This window comes from Staurois parvus, unplaced genomic scaffold (assembly GCF_062004578.1).
Source record: "Staurois parvus isolate SC_StPar_1 unplaced genomic scaffold, SC_StPar_1.0 ptg000210l, whole genome shotgun sequence".
Lineage (NCBI taxonomy): Eukaryota > Metazoa > Chordata > Amphibia > Anura > Ranidae > Staurois > Staurois parvus.
The window spans coordinates 781,642-802,481 of record NW_028318006.1 but is presented as its reverse complement, the minus strand read 5'-3'; the positions used below and the strand labels follow the sequence as shown (position 1 = coordinate 802,481).

Sequence of the window (20,840 nt, the reverse complement as noted above, 5' to 3'; positions counted from 1 at the left end):
GCTCTATGTGTATGAAAAAAGAATAAATCCAACGTAGATGCAACGTCAATCACAATGTCCACCCGAGTGACCCATCATTGATGTTACATGGGGTGGGGTCACATGCGTTATGTCCCCGGGTGACCCTTCCCCTTACATATTTAAGAACTGTCAAACCACTGGAGCAGACAGACAGCTGGGGGCCATTGTTGGGAGTGCAGCCTTTTTTAAAAATTATTTTTTCGGGTTGGTGGTGGTGGTGGACATTGTGGTTGACATTGGATCTACTGCGGGGGACATTCTTTTATTTTTTTCTTTTAATAAAGGACTTGTCAAAACCGTGTCCTGTCTTTTTTCACACTACACTTTTTGTTTTTTTGTGAAGGGGTAGGGGGTCCATGTACCCCACACTCATTCAAATGGGAGGTGGGATCTGGGGTCCCCCTTGTTAAAGGGGGCTTCCAGATTACAATAATCCACCTGCCTGCCGACCCCCACAACCACTAGCCAGGGTTGTGGGGAAGAGGCCCTTGTCCCCATCAGTATAGAGACAATGTGCTTTGGGGGGAGCCCCCCTGCCCCAAAGCACCCCCCAATGTTGAGGGCATGTGGCCTGGTATCGTTCAGGAGGGGGGGTGCTCACTCATCCCCCCCTTCCCTGACCTGCCGGGCTGCATGCTCAGAAAATGGTCTGGTATGGATTTTGGGGGGTCCCCCACGCCATTTTTTACAAAATTGTGGCGTGGGAGTTCCCCTCAAAATCCATACCAGACCCAAAGGGCTTGGTAAGGATGGGAGGGGGACCCCACACCATTTTTTTTTATTTATTATGCTGCCAGTTTTTAAATGTAAATACTGCTTTTTTTTTTTCTTCACTATAGCTCAGAGATTCAGCTGTCACTTTTCCCCCAGCTAAAAGAAAGAAAGTTTCCTTTTAGTTTCTTTCCCCAAGTTAAAAGAAACAATGTTTCTTTTTATTTTCTTAACTCTTTAACTCCAGGGAAAGTGACAGCTAATTCTGTGAGCTATAGTGAAGCAAAATAAAGAGCCAGCAACTGCATATAAAAATCGGCACGACATACACTTCGTATTGCAAAATAAATTCGTAAAAAATTTGTAAACCGAGGTATTATTTTCAATGGATTTTCATTCGTAAACTGAAAATTACGTTAACTGAGGCATTTGTAAACCGAGTTACACCTGTATAAATCGTTACTTCAACCTCATTTAGAATACTGTGTCCAGTTATGGAGACCTCGCTTACATAAAGATATTGGTAAGAGTCCAGAGATGGCATCAAAAATCGTGAAAGGTCTGAAGGATAAAACATATCAAGAGAGACTAAGGGAACCTAATATGTAGAGTCTGTTAACAGAGGTCAGATGGAAGGCTGTCCAAGTGTCGGCTGAGTCAGCTAAGACAGTATTGAGAGGCAAACTTGGTGTCACTGGGTTTAAACTTCAGTGGCACCAAGTTTGCCTCTCAATGCTGTCTCGGCTAACTCAGATGACATGCTTCCATCTGAACTCTTTTAACAGACATGCCAAAAATTAAAAAAAAAAAGTTTTTCTTGGTTTCTATAATAAAATTTAGCAAAAAGGTAATTTTTCTCCTTCACTGGTGTGCGTTGATGAGGCTGCACTGATAGGCAGCACTGATGGACACTGATGAGGTGGCACAGATAGGCAGCACTAATGGGCACTGATAGGCTGCACTGATAAGGTGGCACTGATGAGGCGGCACTGGTGGGCATTGAGGAGGAGGCACTGATGATGCTGCACTGATATGCAGCAATAAGGGTTACAGATAGGTGTCACTGATGGGCACTGATGGGTGGTGCTGTCTGATGGCACTGACTGACAACAATGACTGGCGACACTGCTGGGCACTGATGGGCACAACTGCTGGGCAGCACTGATGGCGGGCACTGGTGGGTGGCACTGCTGGGCACTGCTGGGCACTGGTGGGTGGCACTGCTGGGCTGCACTGCAGGGCACTGATCATCAGTGCCCTGATGATCAGTGCCGATCTGCTCTGTGACAGCTGCTGGTTATCGGCAGTATTTTCCTCACACTGTGACAGTGTGAGGAAAGTGCTGCCGATAACCAGTAACTGTATTTACTCCATGATATGCTGTGTCTGTAGGACACAGCAATCACAGAGACCGCCAGGTGCATGCCTCTGAGGTGTGTGGGAGGGCGGGTTCTGGGAGGACATCATATGAAGCCCTCCCAAAACTGGATAACCATGCTGTAGCCATCATTCGGCTATAGCACGGTTAGCAAGTGATTACATTTGTTGTGATTTCTAATAAATACCTCAGAACTCACCATCCAACTTGCACTTACTGCATTCCGTGCTCTCCTTTCCACCTATGCAAAATATATTTAAAATATACTGTAGACTGGGCATGGTGTTTGGTAGAAATTGTCCAGTGTCAGGACAGTATGCAAGCAGTTGAATAGGCTGCAAATAAAAACAGAGACATGGCAGGTAGAGTGTGTTAAAATCACTTTACATGAGTTGATGGCTTGTTCTACACCACAGCGGCAGCTACTTGGTCACAATTATTTTTTTCCAGAAAGTAATCCCCAGCCTCCAATATTTTGCCCAGAAGACCATTCCAGTCCTCCACTAGAATGTGAAATGCAATGAGGTAACAGGAAGAAGAAGAGGAATACGAAGAGAAGGGTTGGGGTGTTGGTGGAGGGATAAAGGAGGAGGAAATAGGGCAGGCTTCATATTAACATTACACTAAACTATGGTTAAGAAAATAAAAACTTATATTCAAGTATGTGTTCTTAACTCAAAACGTACATTCTATTGTTCTCAGCTTCCTCTGAATCTACAAATTACTCTTCTTTGATTCTCTGTTCCAACTTCCTGTCAGAGGGTGGCTCTGTTTATTCTCTAAGGTCCTACTGTATGTAGGAACTTAACCACCCTTTCTTGCTTACTTCTGAAATAGACTAGGACTATGGATTATAGGATGTGTAGTGTGCACAGAGCACTGCATAGGACTCATTTCAAATGAATGAAGGCATTACAAGCAGGCAGCAAAGCACAATAATAAACAATTTCAAAATAACATATAGGCCCATTAAAGAGTGTGTATGGATTGTTTTTTGGAGTATAAGGATATTTTTTAGTGTCACTCTAGTATGTATTTCATTATAGTCAGTGCACCGAAGTCATGGCTGCAGGGGGAAAACCTATAGCCAGAGACTTCCCTCCCTTCCACAATGCAGGACAGGCAGCAGAAAATGGAGGAGGGGGTATTTTACAGCTAGGGAGAAAGGGCTGGCAGCAGCAAAAGGTTAAACATAGAATCCTATGGTCATAGGCTGCCAATTCCTCCACAATTCTTCCTTCAATGGTCAAACAGGGAGAGGCAGTATCGAGGATGTCATAAATTAAGAGTTTTTGTTAGCACTTCCGCCTGGCAGTACTAGGGTCGTTGGTTCGAATCCCAGCCACGGCACCTCCTGCCTGGAGTTTGCATATTCTCCCTGTGCCTGCGTGGATTTTCTCCGGGTACTCCAGTTTCCTCCCACACTCCAAAGACATGCTGGTAGGTTAATTGGATTCTTTCTAAATTGCCCTAATATGTGTATGTATGAAGGTAAGTTAGGGACCTTAGATTGTACACCCCTTGAAGGTTAGGGACTGATGTGAATGTACAATATATATGTGTAAAGTACTGCATAAAAAGTACTTGAAATAAATAAATAGTCTGTTGTAGCTTACAGTATGAATTGTTGGGCAAAACATGCCTGGTAAACTAAGAAAACAGCAAATAGTCATGGTACAGCAGCAAAAGTCCTAAATTACACCTGGCAAAGAACTGCTACAGAGCATCTATTACTAAGGTTTTGATGTAAGCACTCAACAAAACATTTGCTGCACTGCTTCCATATTTATCAGAACATTCCTGGCTTGAAGACATTTTCAGCTGCTATACATTTTATTTGCACATATTATCATTTACATATTTAAAATATTTTTATTTTTTTATTTACATTTGTAATTGTTTTGACCTCCAGCAAGGAAAAATACTACTTAATTCTCTTTGTTTATGAGGAGGCTGGACAGTATTATAATAAACCCTGGCTGTACTGTGCAGGCAAATCTTCATTATCAATTGTAACTAGATTTTCAATGTAGTCTAGTCAAAAAGATAAAAACACATTCAAAATATTTTTTTTTCAAACAGTGTTTGTTTTAAAAAAATTATACATTATATTTTATACTTTGTCCCATTTAAAAAGACAATAAAAATACAGTATGTTTTTAGTACATGGCAAAGTTATTAAAAAAGGGTTTTAGTTATGAGAAAATTAACAAGCAAAATTTAGGTAGGAAAAATGTAATGTAGGATCAGTGGAAAGGAGGAATAGGGGAAAGTAAGGCGTTAATTAGGACTGATTAGGGTTAGCAAGGGTTAAATAGTAAATAGTTTTTAGTTTTTACTTTTAATGTTTCTTAAACTGATGTCATATGTAGATCAAAGGTCACACCTTACATATGAATGAAATAGTAAATACAATGTAAAAACACATTGTTACATCGTATTTCTCAGTGCCACTTGCAGACTATCTATAAGGCCTGAATATTAGCTGCTTAGGTACTGAGCTCTACATTGTGGAAGAAAGGAGAGAGGCTTACATACTCTGCTGTACCTGGAAGTAGCAAGTATTTCACAGAGCTTCAGCTGGCTAATGGTGTGTCAAGGGAAAATTGGGAAGCTAAGTGTCTGCAACAAAGGGGGCAAGCCATAAAGTGAATATGATTGGACAAAGTGATACATTTACTTTAAATGTCCAAACAACCGCAGAGTGTTGTGAGTTCAAATGTATCTGTAATGGGATTGTCTGATTAAACTCAACAGAGCTTAATTTTCTGCTCAATTACAAGTTCAGTCGATCTGAATAATATCAACTTAAGATCAATGCATTCAGTTTATTTCACTTTTTGATCACTGTTGTGTATCATGCTTTATTATTGATGAAGTAATGTTTGGAATAACATGCACATGGCTGCATATTGGAAGTAATATTGGAACATGCATAGTTAGTATTTCAAAATACAACTTTCCAAAACAATTACACTACATACTATGAACAAATGTTTTCATTTTGCTAAGAATACAAGGAACCTGTGTTGTGAATATTCACAGGTTTAGATTTTTATATTGACACTTTTACTTACACATGAAGTATGCCTATTAAAATCTTAATATCTAAATATAAGTTCAGTCTGTATGTCGTGAAACTAATATGATCATACCAATTGTGAAATAAACCATTTAAATCTGACTATACTTATTCTGTTCTGTTTAATTATATGTTATTTTGTGTTTCTAGTTTTAGATTGTTTTCATTTCTCCTGGTAGGTATCTTCAATTATTAACTATATTACCTTATGTACATCTCTCTCTCTCTTTCTCTCTCCTTCTCTCTCATAAGTGACCCTAAGTGTCACATTCTAAAAACAAAACAATTCTGTTTGCAATTAGTACTTGTTTGCTTGTGTTTAGTATCAGCTTACTTATAAACATTACTTGAATGGAGAGAGCAATGAATACATACAGTATGCTATAAAAATGTTGGGGCATCAGCTGTTGTGTGGCATCCAATGTTTTCACTCTGGCCTGTTGGCCCAGACACCTAACTTAACTCTGACCTCATCTCCTCTTTCAGTTGACTGATCTCTTGAAACCGTGTGTGTGCAGATTTAATGTAGAACATAACATGCAAGACATTTATTCTAGGAACCATTTGAAAAGAGTAGAGCAACTAATCCCTGGGTTTGGCCAGGCACAGAAATGTGTACTTGAGGAGGTCAGCCACAGTCATGCACCTAGGACATTAGAGAAGCCTACATGATGAAGAACAGCAACCTTGACCTTTTATCTACTCAGAATCAGTAGTGGCAACATGAATATATGCTTGAAATAAGTTTGCTGGCCCATTACACAGATTATGACAAATGCAGCTTAGAATAACTTTATCTAGGGTTGTATGGGGATGTCAACACCCTTATCTTGTCTGAAGCAATATCATTTGGGCTGTTGTGGAAAATACTTTATACTCTCTGAGGTTCTGTAACCTCTGCAACCTATAAATAACAATATTCATTAATACAAAATGCATTCTCTATTACCAGAGTAGAAAATTGCACATGGAAGGTTGTCATTCCTACAATATAGACTATATACAGTACATTCATACAAGGCCAACATCTATTAGCAGCATACCCTATCTTAATTTATAATTGATCCAGGATGCAGATTTACCTGTTTTCTATTGACATGGCTTGCAGCAATCTTCACAACCCCTCAGGTTGCTAGCTTTGCCTACAGTCACTCCCCATTAACTTCATTGGTGTTATCCTGCAATACAGAAGACACTTAGTGGATAGACTCCCAAGATGTCTATGGCAATCAAGTGCACAAATGCAGACAGCAGAATGGTAATTATAAAAAGATAACTGTATTTTCTTTAAAGGCACAGTTTCCCTAAAATGCATCTGCATGCGAATTGCATCTAAAATATGTGGTACAATTTTAGGCACAATATAAAAAATATATGAGTGCAGTGATCAAAGATGGGCAATAAGTGGGTATGTTACTGCATTAAGTGGTTACTCTAAAATAAAAAAAAATATATTATAGAAGTGAGCAGTTTTCTTTCCACCAAAATATTAAAAGTTATAATTACTGAAGGAAAATGTGGGCATGAGTTAGGACAATGTCTTTAGCCAATTTCTGATGTTGGGCCAGGAATAATTTTGTTTGTCTTTTTTGTGTGGCAAAATTGGCAACAGAATGTTATTTTAATTTCCTCTGCCCCAAAACTTCAGAATTTTAATGATGTTGAACTTATGTTGACCTAAGTATTTTTTCGACGTCATTACTATATAATTATTTATTATGCTCTTGGTGGCAATGCTTCTAATTAAACAAATGCAACTTTACCCTATGCCCTTAGTAAAACATTTAAATGTTAATATTTATATCTTTTGGATTCTTAGACATCTGTCTATAAACCAATACGTAAATAAGTAAACAATTAAACATCTATAAGAAGTATGAAAATGTGTTAATTGCAGAGGATATTTATGCTATAAATTGGGTAATGAGTGATTTAAATAAATCATCAATTAAATATATTTTAGGTTCAGTCACCTCTACTTTTTCACAGTCTACATTTGTGCAGCAACAAAGTTTGAATAATTAAAGTGGGATTAATTAGTGAACTGGGTTTATTGTCTTTTACAATCTGTAACAGTATGTACATTAGGCAAACCTAATTTGATGTTCACTGTCATAGCAATGACCTGACATTTTAAGAATTAAAGCGATTTCACTCAACAAGCACAGCAAGGATGTAATTGGTGACCTACAATGTGTATTTAGTAAAATACACATTTGTTAATCAGTCATTTTTCTTAGCACACCAATAGTGTGTGAACGCAATTACACCTATTAGTGTTTTCTTTGTGTTTTAAACTATTTATTTAAAAAAGCTTAAACATATATCAAATGCAAAGCATGGCTAACAAAAAATACTGTATACCATATGGCAGCATAGTAAGAATCAGTCCACTGTATGCCATAGCTTTGATAAGCTGATATCTCTAACATGATGTGCTTAATGATAATGTTTGACCTCGGAAACTTGGCAGGATTTGCAGTTCTGAGGTTAGAATTTTTTTTCACAGTGAAGGTAATTTAGTAATTGGTTCAGCAACAGATTGGATATACTTAACTGCATTACAGAATGGAGTCAAGTGATCATGGAAGATCAATCAGACATAAACTGGTTGTATTCTAAAGGTTAGAAATTGCCTACAATGACAATTTTCTGTGCTTACAAATTGCATAATCGTTGCAGGTTTTAAGTATAAGATGTAATGGATATCATACTGAAGATACAAAATGACTACATTCCTTGATATTTCATAGTATGTCCTACTCAAAAATATAAAGATCCTAAAAGATAGCAATTGCTAAAAACTTCTTAGATAACCTATTTAATAAACTTTAACGCTACAATCTATTCTAAAATCCAGAATCACCTTTTTGAGAAGACAAAGATGTAAAAATTATCTGCTATCAAAAACATTTAGGCCAGCATTCAAGCGACTGAACCAAAAGTCCAACAAGTCAATGAATGCCAATGCTAACAGTAAAAAATTCTGTGCCTTCTTATACAAACATTTACAGTAAGAATGAAGTAGGTATAGTAAAAAGTTTCCAAAGACTCTACTCACTATCCTTTAGGATAAATATTATAACATTAGACAACTTTGTGAAGTTTGCTGACCTGATCATGAAGGTCTCTAAATAATAGCACAGAACTCACACAGTCAAGAGGGAGGCAAACATTATACTTCACACTTCATACTCCCAAATCAGCAGCTAGCTACAGAACTGTTGTTCTTTTTTATGGCAAGTAACTGAAAACACATTTGAAAACCAACTGAAATTTCCATTTATTAAATGGCATTAATGTGCACATGTATTATTCTACTAATAGTAAGAGACATGGCTGAACACTCCATTATTAGTTTCAGCCAGACTTACAAGATTCAGCTATAACCATGGCTGTAGAGCAACTTCAAGCCCAGATGAAATACTGTTGTTTGAAGCTAAACTATGAGAAACTGAAGTTACTGCTGTGGATAATAAAAAACATATAAAGCTTGGCCAGTGGTGGGGTTACCTTGCACTTCTCAGACTGTGTGCATAACCATGGGTGCTTTTTCTTTTAACTTGGGTGAGTTTAATTTTTAGAAGCCTAATTTTTCAACCTATAGAACATTGCAAGCATTTAAACACCTTACTCCTCCAGAGCCTACCCAGATCTACTGTAATTCCATTTATGTGGAAGTAAGATAACATTTACTGCAACTATTACAATTTTTGCAGAATACGGCATCTAGATTGTTAAAATGATGCCCCACCATTCATTCGTTGTCCTGATTCCCTATACCTTCTGCCAATAAAATGGAGAATTCAGTTTATTATTGGTCTGGGGCATAGAATAACCTATGACTTAGTATGTGAAGAAACAACTAAAATCATACACCCTAGCTAGTTCTTCCCACATCATCAACCAAAACACAGGGACATTTCAGGTGCCAAATTCAATATACAATAGATACCAACCTAAAGTTTGATGAAATTATTTTATATTATGCATAAATACAAAATTAGTATCTTTTTTTTACTCTTTTTTTCAGGTAATAGATGGATGATGATTCATATGTATTCAAAATCTTTCCGATGGTGTGGAGGGGTTACCCAAATTCTATACTGATGCAACAAACAAAGCAATAAACAAAAATCAAGTTAGCCTTTAATCTATAGGGATTGTTTTTACCTTAATGGGTATATGTAGATTTAGGTTATACCTTGATGCAGTTATATTGTGAACATTACAGGATTACCTTCTGGTGAGACAGGATCATTTTGCGTTTTTTTTTTTTATATCGCCTGAAGTCTCCCCCTCGGTATGCATCCTGAGTATGTTTACACAATTCTTGATGTTATATTCAGAGACTCGCTTTCTGTGACTTTTGATGAAGCAGGTATGAGACAATCTATGAAACGTGTCAAGGATCCACCATCATCCACTTGCAAGGACTGTTTATCTATCTATGTATAATTGTATATCTTAGCAGTGGTTGGGAAAGGGTGGTCCAGTGATGTGAATGTGTTATTGTACTCAGTTTAGGGACCAGCATTTTATATCAATCCTTTAAAAAGTTACAATAAAAATATAATTTTTATTAGACTTTAAAGTTGTATTAAACATTATTATTATTAATATTATTATTACATTGCAGCTTAACAATTCTTAGATGTGATGGCTTAATTAATTTTCCTTCTTCTATTTTCATCTGGTGATCCAACCAGTAAGTGACCAGTAAGAGCAAACTCTCCAGCAAAATGTATCAGTTACAGAGATGATACAAACTATTTAACACTAGCAGTGGTGCTTACAATATTCACCATTTATTTATTTAAAACTGGGGTATTGAATTAAAATTCAAGGAGGTCCAGTCACTAAAATGTTCTTCTGGTCAACATCCGAATCTCATGTTTGTGCTACGACTCAGTGTGTAGTCACTGTATGTCTATAAAAAAATGAGAAATGTACAATTTCCATAGCATTTCAACAATATTTATTGTCTAGATTCAGTTACGACATTAACCATGTGGACAGTTGGAACTAGAATGGCTTTATATTTGCTCATGTCTTTGTTTTGAATACAATCAACTATCTTTAGCAGAAACAACATGGAAACAAGTAACTCTTTAATAAAACATAAAAAACACATCCATATTTCAATTAAAAAAAATAGCACCTTTTGACTTAAATAACGGAAGGTGTCAATCTGAACTTGCACACATTATCCTTTGTTTTCTTTTAATTTTTCCCTTCCAAAAACCTCCACCTTTCCTGTCTAGTGAGAAAAATGGTCTGTTGATTGTCTTGCCAGCAGTTTGAATCTTGGCTTAAATGGAGTTACTGCCATTTTCATGCACATTTGTAGATGCTCATTGGTGAGTCTGGAAAGATACTTAGTTTTAATAATGTTCATAATGGAAAAAGCCGACTCACCGCTGTACGTAGAATCAAAAAGTGTCAAGGTGTGTAGTGCTACCTTGGTTAGACAAGGGAATTCAGTTTCAGACACAGTATGTAGCCTGAAGTTATCAGGATCAGGTAATCCAAAGTGCTCTCTTAGTGCAACATTTGTTTGCATATCAATTTCTGTCTGTAGAGATCCCTCACATGCCCATGTGAAGGTCTGCATCACCTTCTTTGAAAACATTCTGATATCTTTAATGAGTAATGGATTGTGGATGAGCAGGAGGAGCTGCTGTCCAAGTCTGAAGCTGTCAATCTGTTTACTGAAGTTTCCAATCAGTTTATTTATGAAGTCAACAAAAGGAGAAACATCTCTCTTTCCTTGAATCTGTTCTTTCACCTTTGTAAAATGCAAGTACTCTCCTTGAAGATCTTCCTTGAACAAATCCAGTTTTCTCTGGAAGAAGTGGACAGTGGTAATCAAATCACAAATTGAATTGTTCTTGCCCTGCAGCTTTAAATTGAGTTCATTAAGGTGTGATGTTATGTCTACTAGGAAAGCAATACTATCCATTGTACTCTCATCTTGTAAAAACAGTGAAAACTGTTTTGCTTTCTGACTTTTGATTTGTACTAAGAAAGCTGCTACGTCTGTTTGAATGGACCAAATGCGTTCCAATACATTGCCTTCACTCAGCCACTTAACATTGTTGTGTGGCAAAAAGTCATTTGCATTTGCCTCAACTTCTAAGAAACTCTTTTAGTAAACGATGTTGATGGGACAAGGATACCCTAAGGAAGTTGATAAGTTTCATCATTGTGTCCATTATTTCTGCAAACTTTTCTAATAGAATGGCTCACAGGACAGTCTGGTGAATGATGCAGTGGTATGCATTAAGGTCAAGGTTGTCCTCTTTCAGCCATGCCACAGCTCCTCTTTCATTTCCTATCATGGCAGGGGCACCATCTGTGGTGACCTTTTTCAGATCTATCCTCCTCTTTCTCAGAATATCCTTAATGGCCTCATAGATGTCTTTTCCTCTTGTATGTGTCTTACGTGGTGTTACACCTAACAGGTCCTCACAAAGTTCTTTTGTTTATTTGTGAAAAAATCTTACATACATCAAAAGCTGTGCATTATCCATTCTATCTCTTGATTCATAAATAGCTAAAGAGACCTATACTGCACTCTGAATAGCTGCATCAAGCTGTGCCAATACATCCTCTGTTAACATTTCAGTCTTTTTTGTTGCCATTGAAGGTGACAGTGGGATTTGGTTGATTTTTTCACACAGCTCATCTTTTTGTTTACCCTCAAGTAATGTTTCAGCAACAGCATTCAAGCACTCCTTTACAAATGTACCATAGGTAAATGGTATTTTGTGTTGCCCCAAAATCCATGCTACATTAAGTGAACATTCATTTGCACACTGCTGGGTGGTAAATGAATGCAAGAGGACTTTGGTGGATCTGTCATACTGAGCTCTTAGTTAAGTTATTTTATGTGCTCTCACTTCGGAATGCTGTGGATATGTTTGCTCTAACGAACCGTGTTTTATTTTGTAGTGAAGCTTCACATTGCTACTTTTTGTTATCACCACGGTTTCACAACAAATGAGTCAAACTGGTTTCAAACTTCCCATAGGAAGAATAAATAGATATTGATCTGTCCATTCATCTTTGAAGGCTCAGTTTTCAGTGTTACTTTCCTTTTTTGGCGCAAGCCATGCTCTCTGGTGCTTTTGTTACTTTTTCCTCCACACACTCTGGTAATACTCTGTAAATGTCCCCATTAGTGTTCCCCCTTACATCAGGTTCCCCCTCCAGAGTAATTTATTACATTGGGTGCCACCATCAGACTTCCCACATAAATCAGTCGCCACCGTCAGAGTACCCCCTTATATCAGGCATCCCCATCAGATTGTCCCCCTAAGTAATGTGTTCCCATCCAAGTGCCCCCATACTTCAGGCATTGCCATCAGAGTGCCCCCTTACATCAGGCATTCCCATCAGAGTGCCCCCTTACATCAGTTGTCTCATTAGAGTGCCCCATTATATGAGGTTCCCCCATCACAGTGACACCATACATAGGGTGTGCCCATCAGTGTGGCCCCTTGCATTAGGTGTCACCATCAGAGTGCAACTTTACATCATGTATTCCCATCACATCAGGTGTGCCCATCAGAGTGTCCCTTTACATCAGGTATCCCCATCACAGTGCCACCTTTCACACGGTATTCCCATCAGAGTGCCCCTTTACACTCAAAGTACCCCTTTCCATCATCTTTCCCCTTCAGAGTGCCCCTTTACATCATATTCCCCATCAGAGTGCCCCTTACCATCACATGTGTCCATCAGAGTGCCCCTTTTCACAGTATGTGCCCATTTGTGCCCTCTTAACATAACATGTGCCCATCAGAATATCCCATAACATAAAATGTGCCCATCTGAGTGACCCTTAACATAAAATGTTCCCATCAGAGTGCCCCTTAACATAAAATGGCCCATCAGAGTGCCCCTTAACATATAATAAGGGGCATGCAGATGGGCTGCTGGGGCCGTTCTCAGACCAAGGTCTGCCATTTAGTGACCTCTGATGTAAAACCTTTATCCCAAAAGGAAAAAAAAACTGTTTGCCGTAACTGCTTATAAAGTATTAGCTTGAGTTTAGCTTCAATTTTTAGTGTATATATTTTTCAAGTTGCAAACAGGAAGTGAGAGGGGATCTACTCAAAGAAAGGGAAATCCTCTGTTAGGCTAGGTTCTACTGCAATGAAATTTTGATCCAATTTTCCTTTTGGATGGGGTTTACATATTTTACAGGGCCAAATAGCACTGTGAAATGACCAAAGTAGTAAAGGAACCTTTTCCAAAATTGCGCCACACAAAATCTCATAGATGTGAATGGGCACCATTGAAAATGTGATTTCCCTTGTTCTGTGTGACTAAAATCACATCTGAAAATGCACTAGTGTGAATCATGCCTTAGACCAACTGTCCCTGTTGGATGATTTCACCTCTATTTTTGACCCAGTGACAATTCAACATTTCAGATTTTGTTTCTATCATCCATGAAGACAGTGGTCACCATGACAAATGGACAGAGGGAATTTTCCCAGAGGTGATAAAGGCAGCAATGAAAATTGCCATAAATGGGAGGTAAATATTTCTATAGCTTGGAAGGCAAATATTCTTTCCTTGCAAAATATATCAAGTGTTTCTTAGGAGTGGCCGTGCCTTACAACTCTAAATACTTTCATGGGAAGCAATCACAAAAAGGTTTGTGGTTTCACTTTATTGCCTATAAAACATTTATTTTATCCAATATACCTAGTAGAAATAGCCAAAATAGCAACACACATCTAAAATCATTTAAAATGAAAAAAAAACTGCAAATTCAGTGAAAAAAAAATCTATTTAACCTCGGATACTGTGAAGATGTAAAACAAAATTTATATGTCACTTGTTAAAAAAACATAGGATATGCATATGTTGCCATTACTTATCAAAATTAGACCCAGACCAAGGTAAATACAGCCTTTCCTTATAAGTTCCAGGAAATAAAAACTCCACTTAGCTAATGTAAGAGGGAATTGTTAGTTCCTAATAACGGGATGGAGAATGTAAAATCTGTCATAAATGAAATGACAAAGGATGTCAAAAAAGCATCTCAATCTAATGTATAACTGCTGAGTGACATAGAAATATTACACAGTGTGAAGCACTATTATATAAAGGGTAAGCATATCCTTCAAATCGTACAATTGGCAGTGTACAAATGTTCTTTACAAAATAATTGCTAAATAGAAAGCCATATCCACTTTCCCTGTCTTAGCTGATACAAAGACCAAAGGGCTAAATATACATATATTGTGGATAATGTATCTATGGTACAGGAGTGCAATTTAAACTTTGTTGCATTGACTCCATATACTGGAGACATATATGATATAATGAGCCCGCCCCTATATTACAAATAAATCAGTCAATCAATATCAGTTCTTTTGACAAGTGTCACATAAATAAGCATTCATAATGCCTATCAGCATAGTATAAAGCAGCATTTCACCCAAAGTTGGTTGACTAATAACAACATTTACCTTGGTCTGTATCTAATTTCATTTTCAAGATAATTTTGCTATATATTCATTTACCTATATGTATGGGAAATCTCTCTTTTATTAAATATCTCCTCATCACAATATGCTATGGTGCATTATGCATGGATGAACCCAATTTCCTCCTCTCCTAATAAAATGCTTTGGGCTCAATTCATGAAGCATTATCTACCACTTTCAGAACTGCGGCAAAATACCCTTAGCGTTTTTCCATATATGTTTTTACCAATCACTAAAACAATTCTTCTAAAATGCCATATGCAGTATGTTTTCAAAATTTGAAGTATTTATCTAATGAAACCATTCGGTTATTTATCTCATAAGGTGATATCCAGTGGGATGGATACAGTGAAGGATTAGAACCCCTATCATTTTGTATTGCTAACAAAGAGGTAAAATGGTTTAAACTGTAGAAATATAGCAACTCACCAAGTCATTGTGGTTCCTGAAGCAGATGTATTAATGCAAAAGAAAAAAAGATGACTGGAATACCAGTCAATGGGAAGCTGCTTTCACAGAACACACATGGTGTATCAAAAACAACGAAGTTGAATGAGGCAAATACAAAATATCTTTCTAAATGTCAAATATTGAATGAAAATAGTATAAAAAAAAGTACACACATACTGTATTCCACCAATTGAAAAGACAAGGCCTTATTTTGTCATGTTAGAGAATAGCCATTGTCATTCTCTGATGTTCTTGAAAGTCTCACTCTGGTATCCATCTGTCAAACCTTCCAATGATGACACCCCTCCCCTAGCAGCTCAGATTCCACACTTTTGTAAGAATACTTGTCTAGTCCTACTCCGATTCTGTCTTGCGAATATTTCAGCCAAAGATATCTCTAAAAATAATTGTGAAAAAGTAAAGTATCCCCACCACATGCAACATATGTTCTATCAAGGGTTGTGATATGCATGTACTTTGTATTATGTTTGGAGTGATTGGGAGGTTTGTTGCAACAAATAATGTATATGTTTGTATTTAAAGTACATAAAAAAACTCTCTGAGAAGCTGGTGAAAAGATATATTTTCTTATATGTAATGGGGTGGATTTACTAAAGGCATAAAGACGGAGCACTTTGCAAGTGCAATTGCTCCAGAGCTTATTAAGTACCTCCCGCCCACCATATAAGGTAATGACGGGAGGGCGGCAGTTCTCTCGATCTGGGAGGATGTCATATGATGTCCTCACACTCTAACTGAGCATGAACGCCCTCAGGGGCACGGCGATCGGAGGTGCACTGTGTCCCAGGGACACAGTGGATCACTGAACACTGTAAAGAGCCGATGACGTTGGCTCTGTCATGTGATCAGCTGTGTCCAATCACAGCTGATCACATGTAAATAGGAAATGCAGGTTATCGGCAGTCCGCTCCTCCCACTGACAGCTTGTGAGAAGAGGAGAGACGGTAATCGGTGCTCTGATGATCAGTGTAGCCCCATCAGTGTCACCTGTCAGTGCCCATCAATGCCACCTGTAAGTGCTCATCAATGCTACATACCAGTGCACATCAATGCCACATATCAGTGCCTACCAGTGCACATCAATGCGCACATATCAGTGCCCATCAGTGCTGCCTTTCAGTGCAACCTATCAGTGCCAGTCAGTGTCACCTATCAGTGCGCCTATCAGTGCCAGTCAGTGTCTCCTATCAGTGCCACCTATCAGTACCAGTCAGTGCCGCCTATCAGTACCCATCAGTGCTGCCTATCAGTGCCTGTCAGTGACGTCTAACAGTTCCACCTATTAGTGCCAGTCAGTGTCACCTATCAGTGCCCCCTATCAGTGCTATATATGAGTGCTGTCTTTCAGTGCCCATCAGTGATGCCTGTCAATGCCCACAAGTGATGCCTATCCATGCCCATCAGATCAGAGCCTATCAGTGCCTCCTCATCAGTGCCACCTATCAGTGCCCATTAGTGCCACCTATCAGTGCCCATCACTGCAGCCTCATTAGTGCACATCAGTGAAGGAGAAAAATTATTTCTTTACAAAATTTTATAACAGAAACTGAGAAAAAAAACTTTTTTTTTCAAAATTTTCAGTCTTTTTTAGTTTGTTTAGCAAAAAATAAAACCCCCAGTGGTGATTAAATACTATAAAGAGAAATCTCTATCTGTCTCAAAAAAATGATAAACATTTTGTTTGGGTACAATGTTGTGTGACAGCGCTGAAAGCTGAAAATTGGCCTGGGCAGGAAGGGGGTAAAAGTGCCCAGTAGGCAAGTGGTTATATGCGGAGAAGCTCTGCTGACTTCAATATCCAATCATGTGCAAGCAAAATTCTTTTTTTTTTCCTTTCATGTGATTGGGTATTCTTTGTAAAGTGAAGCTTTATCTCATTTTCTAAGCTCTGGAGCATCTTGCAAAGTGCACAACCTTTTTGCCTTAAAGTAGAACTATAGACAAAATGTTTTTTTACATTTTGGATAGAGTAAGGGAGGGTTATAATCCTTGTTAAATTATTCTTTGTTATCACACTCAGGTCACCAGACCCATTGTTCCCATTGGAAGATTACTCTATTACATTTCTGTGGACAACCCAAAATTTGGGATTTTCTATTACTTTCACTCTCAATGATAACAGTAAACAGGACAATTAAAGAGGGTGCCAGCATTAAAAACCTGACAGGTGTTCTAATCATCTCCACGCTGTTAAAAAAAAAAGTTTTGCCTTTAGATATACTTTAAAGTGTTACTAAATCCATGACCCCGCATCCACTATATCTGATCTCAAACAGTACACAGAGCATGGGATAGCAATGGTTTTAGTAAATATAAACTGCTAAATACCTTTTTTCATCAGTAGTTAGAACTTAGTAGTAGTGAATTCTATCAGTGTCCAGCTGAGCACTGGTTAAAGCTTGTAGGAGGAGTTTTCATTCTCCCCTATGAGACTGCAGGACCCTTGATCCTCTGTCTGGACAGTGCAGATTGGCCCCATGCTGACCACATGTACTCTCCCAAGAAAAAAAAAACTCTCTAGCAATACACACCAAACTGAGCATGTAAAGCTTGCCCCCAAGGCTCTGTTCTATCAAGAAATGAGTCAGGGACACTGGAAGGAGGAGAGGATCAGAGAAGACAGGATCAAACATCCATTTTTTTTAATGCAGATGATTAACCCCTTAGATTTCACAGAAAATAACAAGCATGTACTGCATATACAGACTGATGTTACTATTGTGAGTTTAGTTACACTTTAACCACTTGCTCTCCAGAGAATTCACCCCCCCCCCTCTTCGTGACCAGGCAATTTTTTATGTTATGGCTCTGCATTATTTTAACTGACAATGGTCATGCAATGCTGCACTCAAATGAAGTTTACGTCCTTTTTTTCCCACAAATAGAGCTTTCTTTCGGTGGTATTTGATCGCCAGTGCGTTTTTAATTTTTTGCGCTATAACAAAAAAAGACTTACAATTTTGAGAAATAAACAATATTTTTTACTTTTTGCTATTAGTTATGTCCAGTAAAAAAATGTAAGAAATCAAATTTCATCATAAATTTAGGCCAAAATGTATTTTGTTACATGCCTTTGCTAACAAAATCCCAATGCATGTAAATTAATTGGTCTACGTGAAAGTTATAGCGTCTAAAAATGGCGGTGTATATACTGGAATTTTTTTTAATACTAGTAATGGCGGCTATCGGCGACTTATTGCAGGAGTGCGGGACTGCGGCGGGCATTCTGACACTGGGGGGGAACTGACTGTCACTAACATCGCCAGTGACACTAATTCAGTGATCAGTGCTAATAAAAATAAAAAGCACTGACACTGTACTAATGGCACTGGGCAGGAAGGGGTTAACATTTGGGGCGATCAAAGGGTTAACTGTGTGTTGTTTTACTGTGTGCTGTGAGTAATGTGTAAGCACATTGCTATGCAGAGCAATACAAAGCAGTGTGCAGGTGCTGACAGGGGAGAGATCTGTATTGTTTACATACTGACTTCTCCCCTGTCAGTGGTACTGGGCGATCGTCAGGTGTAGGCAGGGTATTACCAGCCAGGACCTGGTGATCGACAGCTGAAGTCCCCAAAGGCAACCCCCTACCCAGAAATGCGAAATCACGTATATATACGTGATTTTGCGCAGCTCTGTCGCCCTGTAGCAGTATTTCTCCTATAGGGCAGTGGGAAAGTGGTTAAAGGACGTAAAATTAACATTTGTACAAAGGACATTACTGTTTCTTGGGTAAGAGGAAGTAAGCACCAGCAGTTTTATTATGAGAAATTCATGCCCACTTCTATTACAATGGTTAGCTCACAGGACACACAATTGCTACAGGTTGTACGAGACTGAGGACAGCTGGGAAGTGTTGACCAGGAAGTAAGGACTAAAGTAAGGACTAAAATTCAAGAAATCTACCCTATTCGGGGGCAGACTGACAACTCATGGGGCACCCGGGCAATAGGGGATCATGGGGCCCCTGTGTCCTTGCCCACACTCAAAAAAAGCCTATAAAAGGTACCAGGGGCATTTCATGAGGCCTCCTACTGACCCCGGGCCCTCAGGCAGTGCCACCTATCAGTACCAGTCAGTGCCGCCTATCAGTACAGTATTCGAATGGTCAGTCTGCCCCTGACCCTATTGTTTATATAGATTGATTTACATCTTTGAGTCTGGGGGCTAGAATTTTGGTTTTTATTTTTTTCCATAAAATAGTTGAGTACTGCGTGTTCTACTTTTTTTGCACTAATAATTTTCTTTTAGTATTGCTTTGTCCTGAGGAAGAAATCTCCTTGCATGTTTGTTTACAATAATAAACTGCAGCAAACAGAAAAAGATGGATGTGTTTTATTCAACTGTACTGATAGATCTCAAATCACCCAATGTATTTCTTGCCTAAATGTTCTCTTTAATATAAGCGATAAACTTCTTGCAAACAGGTGCAACAAGCTTTCACTATACGTCTGCGTCTGCATTTTTAATATTTAGATGCACTAGCTGTATTATAAATCTATATTGCTACTCATGTATTTCTACTTTCATATGTGTTAGTCATGGTTGACTAAAGGGTCACTATTTTTGTAGAGCAGCAAAAATGTGTTACAGAAACTCTAGAATTTATCTAACAGGGAAAAGGAAAATTATTTTATTAGTGGCATGTGTATTGAATAGATACATCACCCTGGGAAAATTTCCAAGCTGACCTATTTAACAAACCATGCAGCATGAACATCTATTTGTGCCTGTGGTCATGTATGCTTTTAATGTCGTAATAATCTCATGGTCTTTTTTTAAATGGCTTTTTTGACAATCACAGTCATTTTTAGTATTTTTGTTTATGACTATCCAAAGGATGATACTAGCTCACACTGATACTCACTAGTATTTTACAGCTGTTCAACTATACAAAAAATGCTTGCATTCCCCTAAATAAAAATATATTGTATTATACCTGTATGAGATGCATTTACTTTTCCCTTAGCAATCACAATGGTTTAAAAGGTATTTGATATTTCTTAGAGGCATGGTGGTAATCAGTGACAGTGAAAAGTTGGGAAAATTAAGCTGCAGTACAGTAATAAAATTTTATGAAAGTCAGAAAGGTCAAATGGATAATTTTCGCCTATTTTACAAAAGATTAAATTATGTAAAAAAAAAAAAATCAACAGCATCTGTGAAAACAGTAGCTGGTGCTCCCCATGTGATATGGCTATTAAACACATCAGTGTTGCTTTTGTAAGGTTGTAGTTATTTTTATGGAGAGTCTTTCCTCTGGTAAAATGTGCTAACATGAACTCTAAGAATCGCCATACATTATACAATTTTCTTGTACAATTTTCATTTAGATTTACAAAAACAATATAATATGAGGTCAAACCTAAACACTTTCAATTTGTATGCAATTAGACAAGCCCTTGTACTACAAAGTTGAAGGCAAATCTAAAGGAAATTGAATAAGGAAATTGTATAATGTATGGCCAGCTTAAGGGCCTGATTTAATAAGTGAAATTAACACAAGTATGAATATGAAATTTAGGGATATACAGCTATGGTACATTGAGGGCTAACAAGAGCACATAAATGGAAATGTACATAGTGAATGAAGCCCTTGAACTTCTTTTTGAAATGGTACACTGATGTTTAATGCATGTAGCATATTCCTACTTTGCTGTATATGTTAAAC

At 37.9% G+C, this 20,840-nt stretch overlaps 1 protein-coding gene across 1 annotated transcript; it reads right to left on the bottom strand.

The window, feature by feature from the left end:
• Positions 1–10,452: 10,452 nt before the first annotated feature.
• Positions 10,453–11,154, bottom strand: LOC149461070 (general transcription factor II-I repeat domain-containing protein 2-like). The gene has a single exon (XM_089678849.1). The coding sequence runs from the start codon at positions 11,152–11,154 to the stop codon at positions 10,453–10,455; it is 702 nt and encodes a 233-aa protein (XP_089534975.1).
• Positions 11,155–20,840: the final 9,686 nt, after the last annotated feature.

What these genes read in the sequence shown, in the direction of transcription:
- LOC149461070 (XM_089678849.1), bottom strand. Translation starts at nt 11,154, where the DNA reads ATGGATAGTATTGCTTTCCTAGTAGACATAACATCACACCTTAATGAA.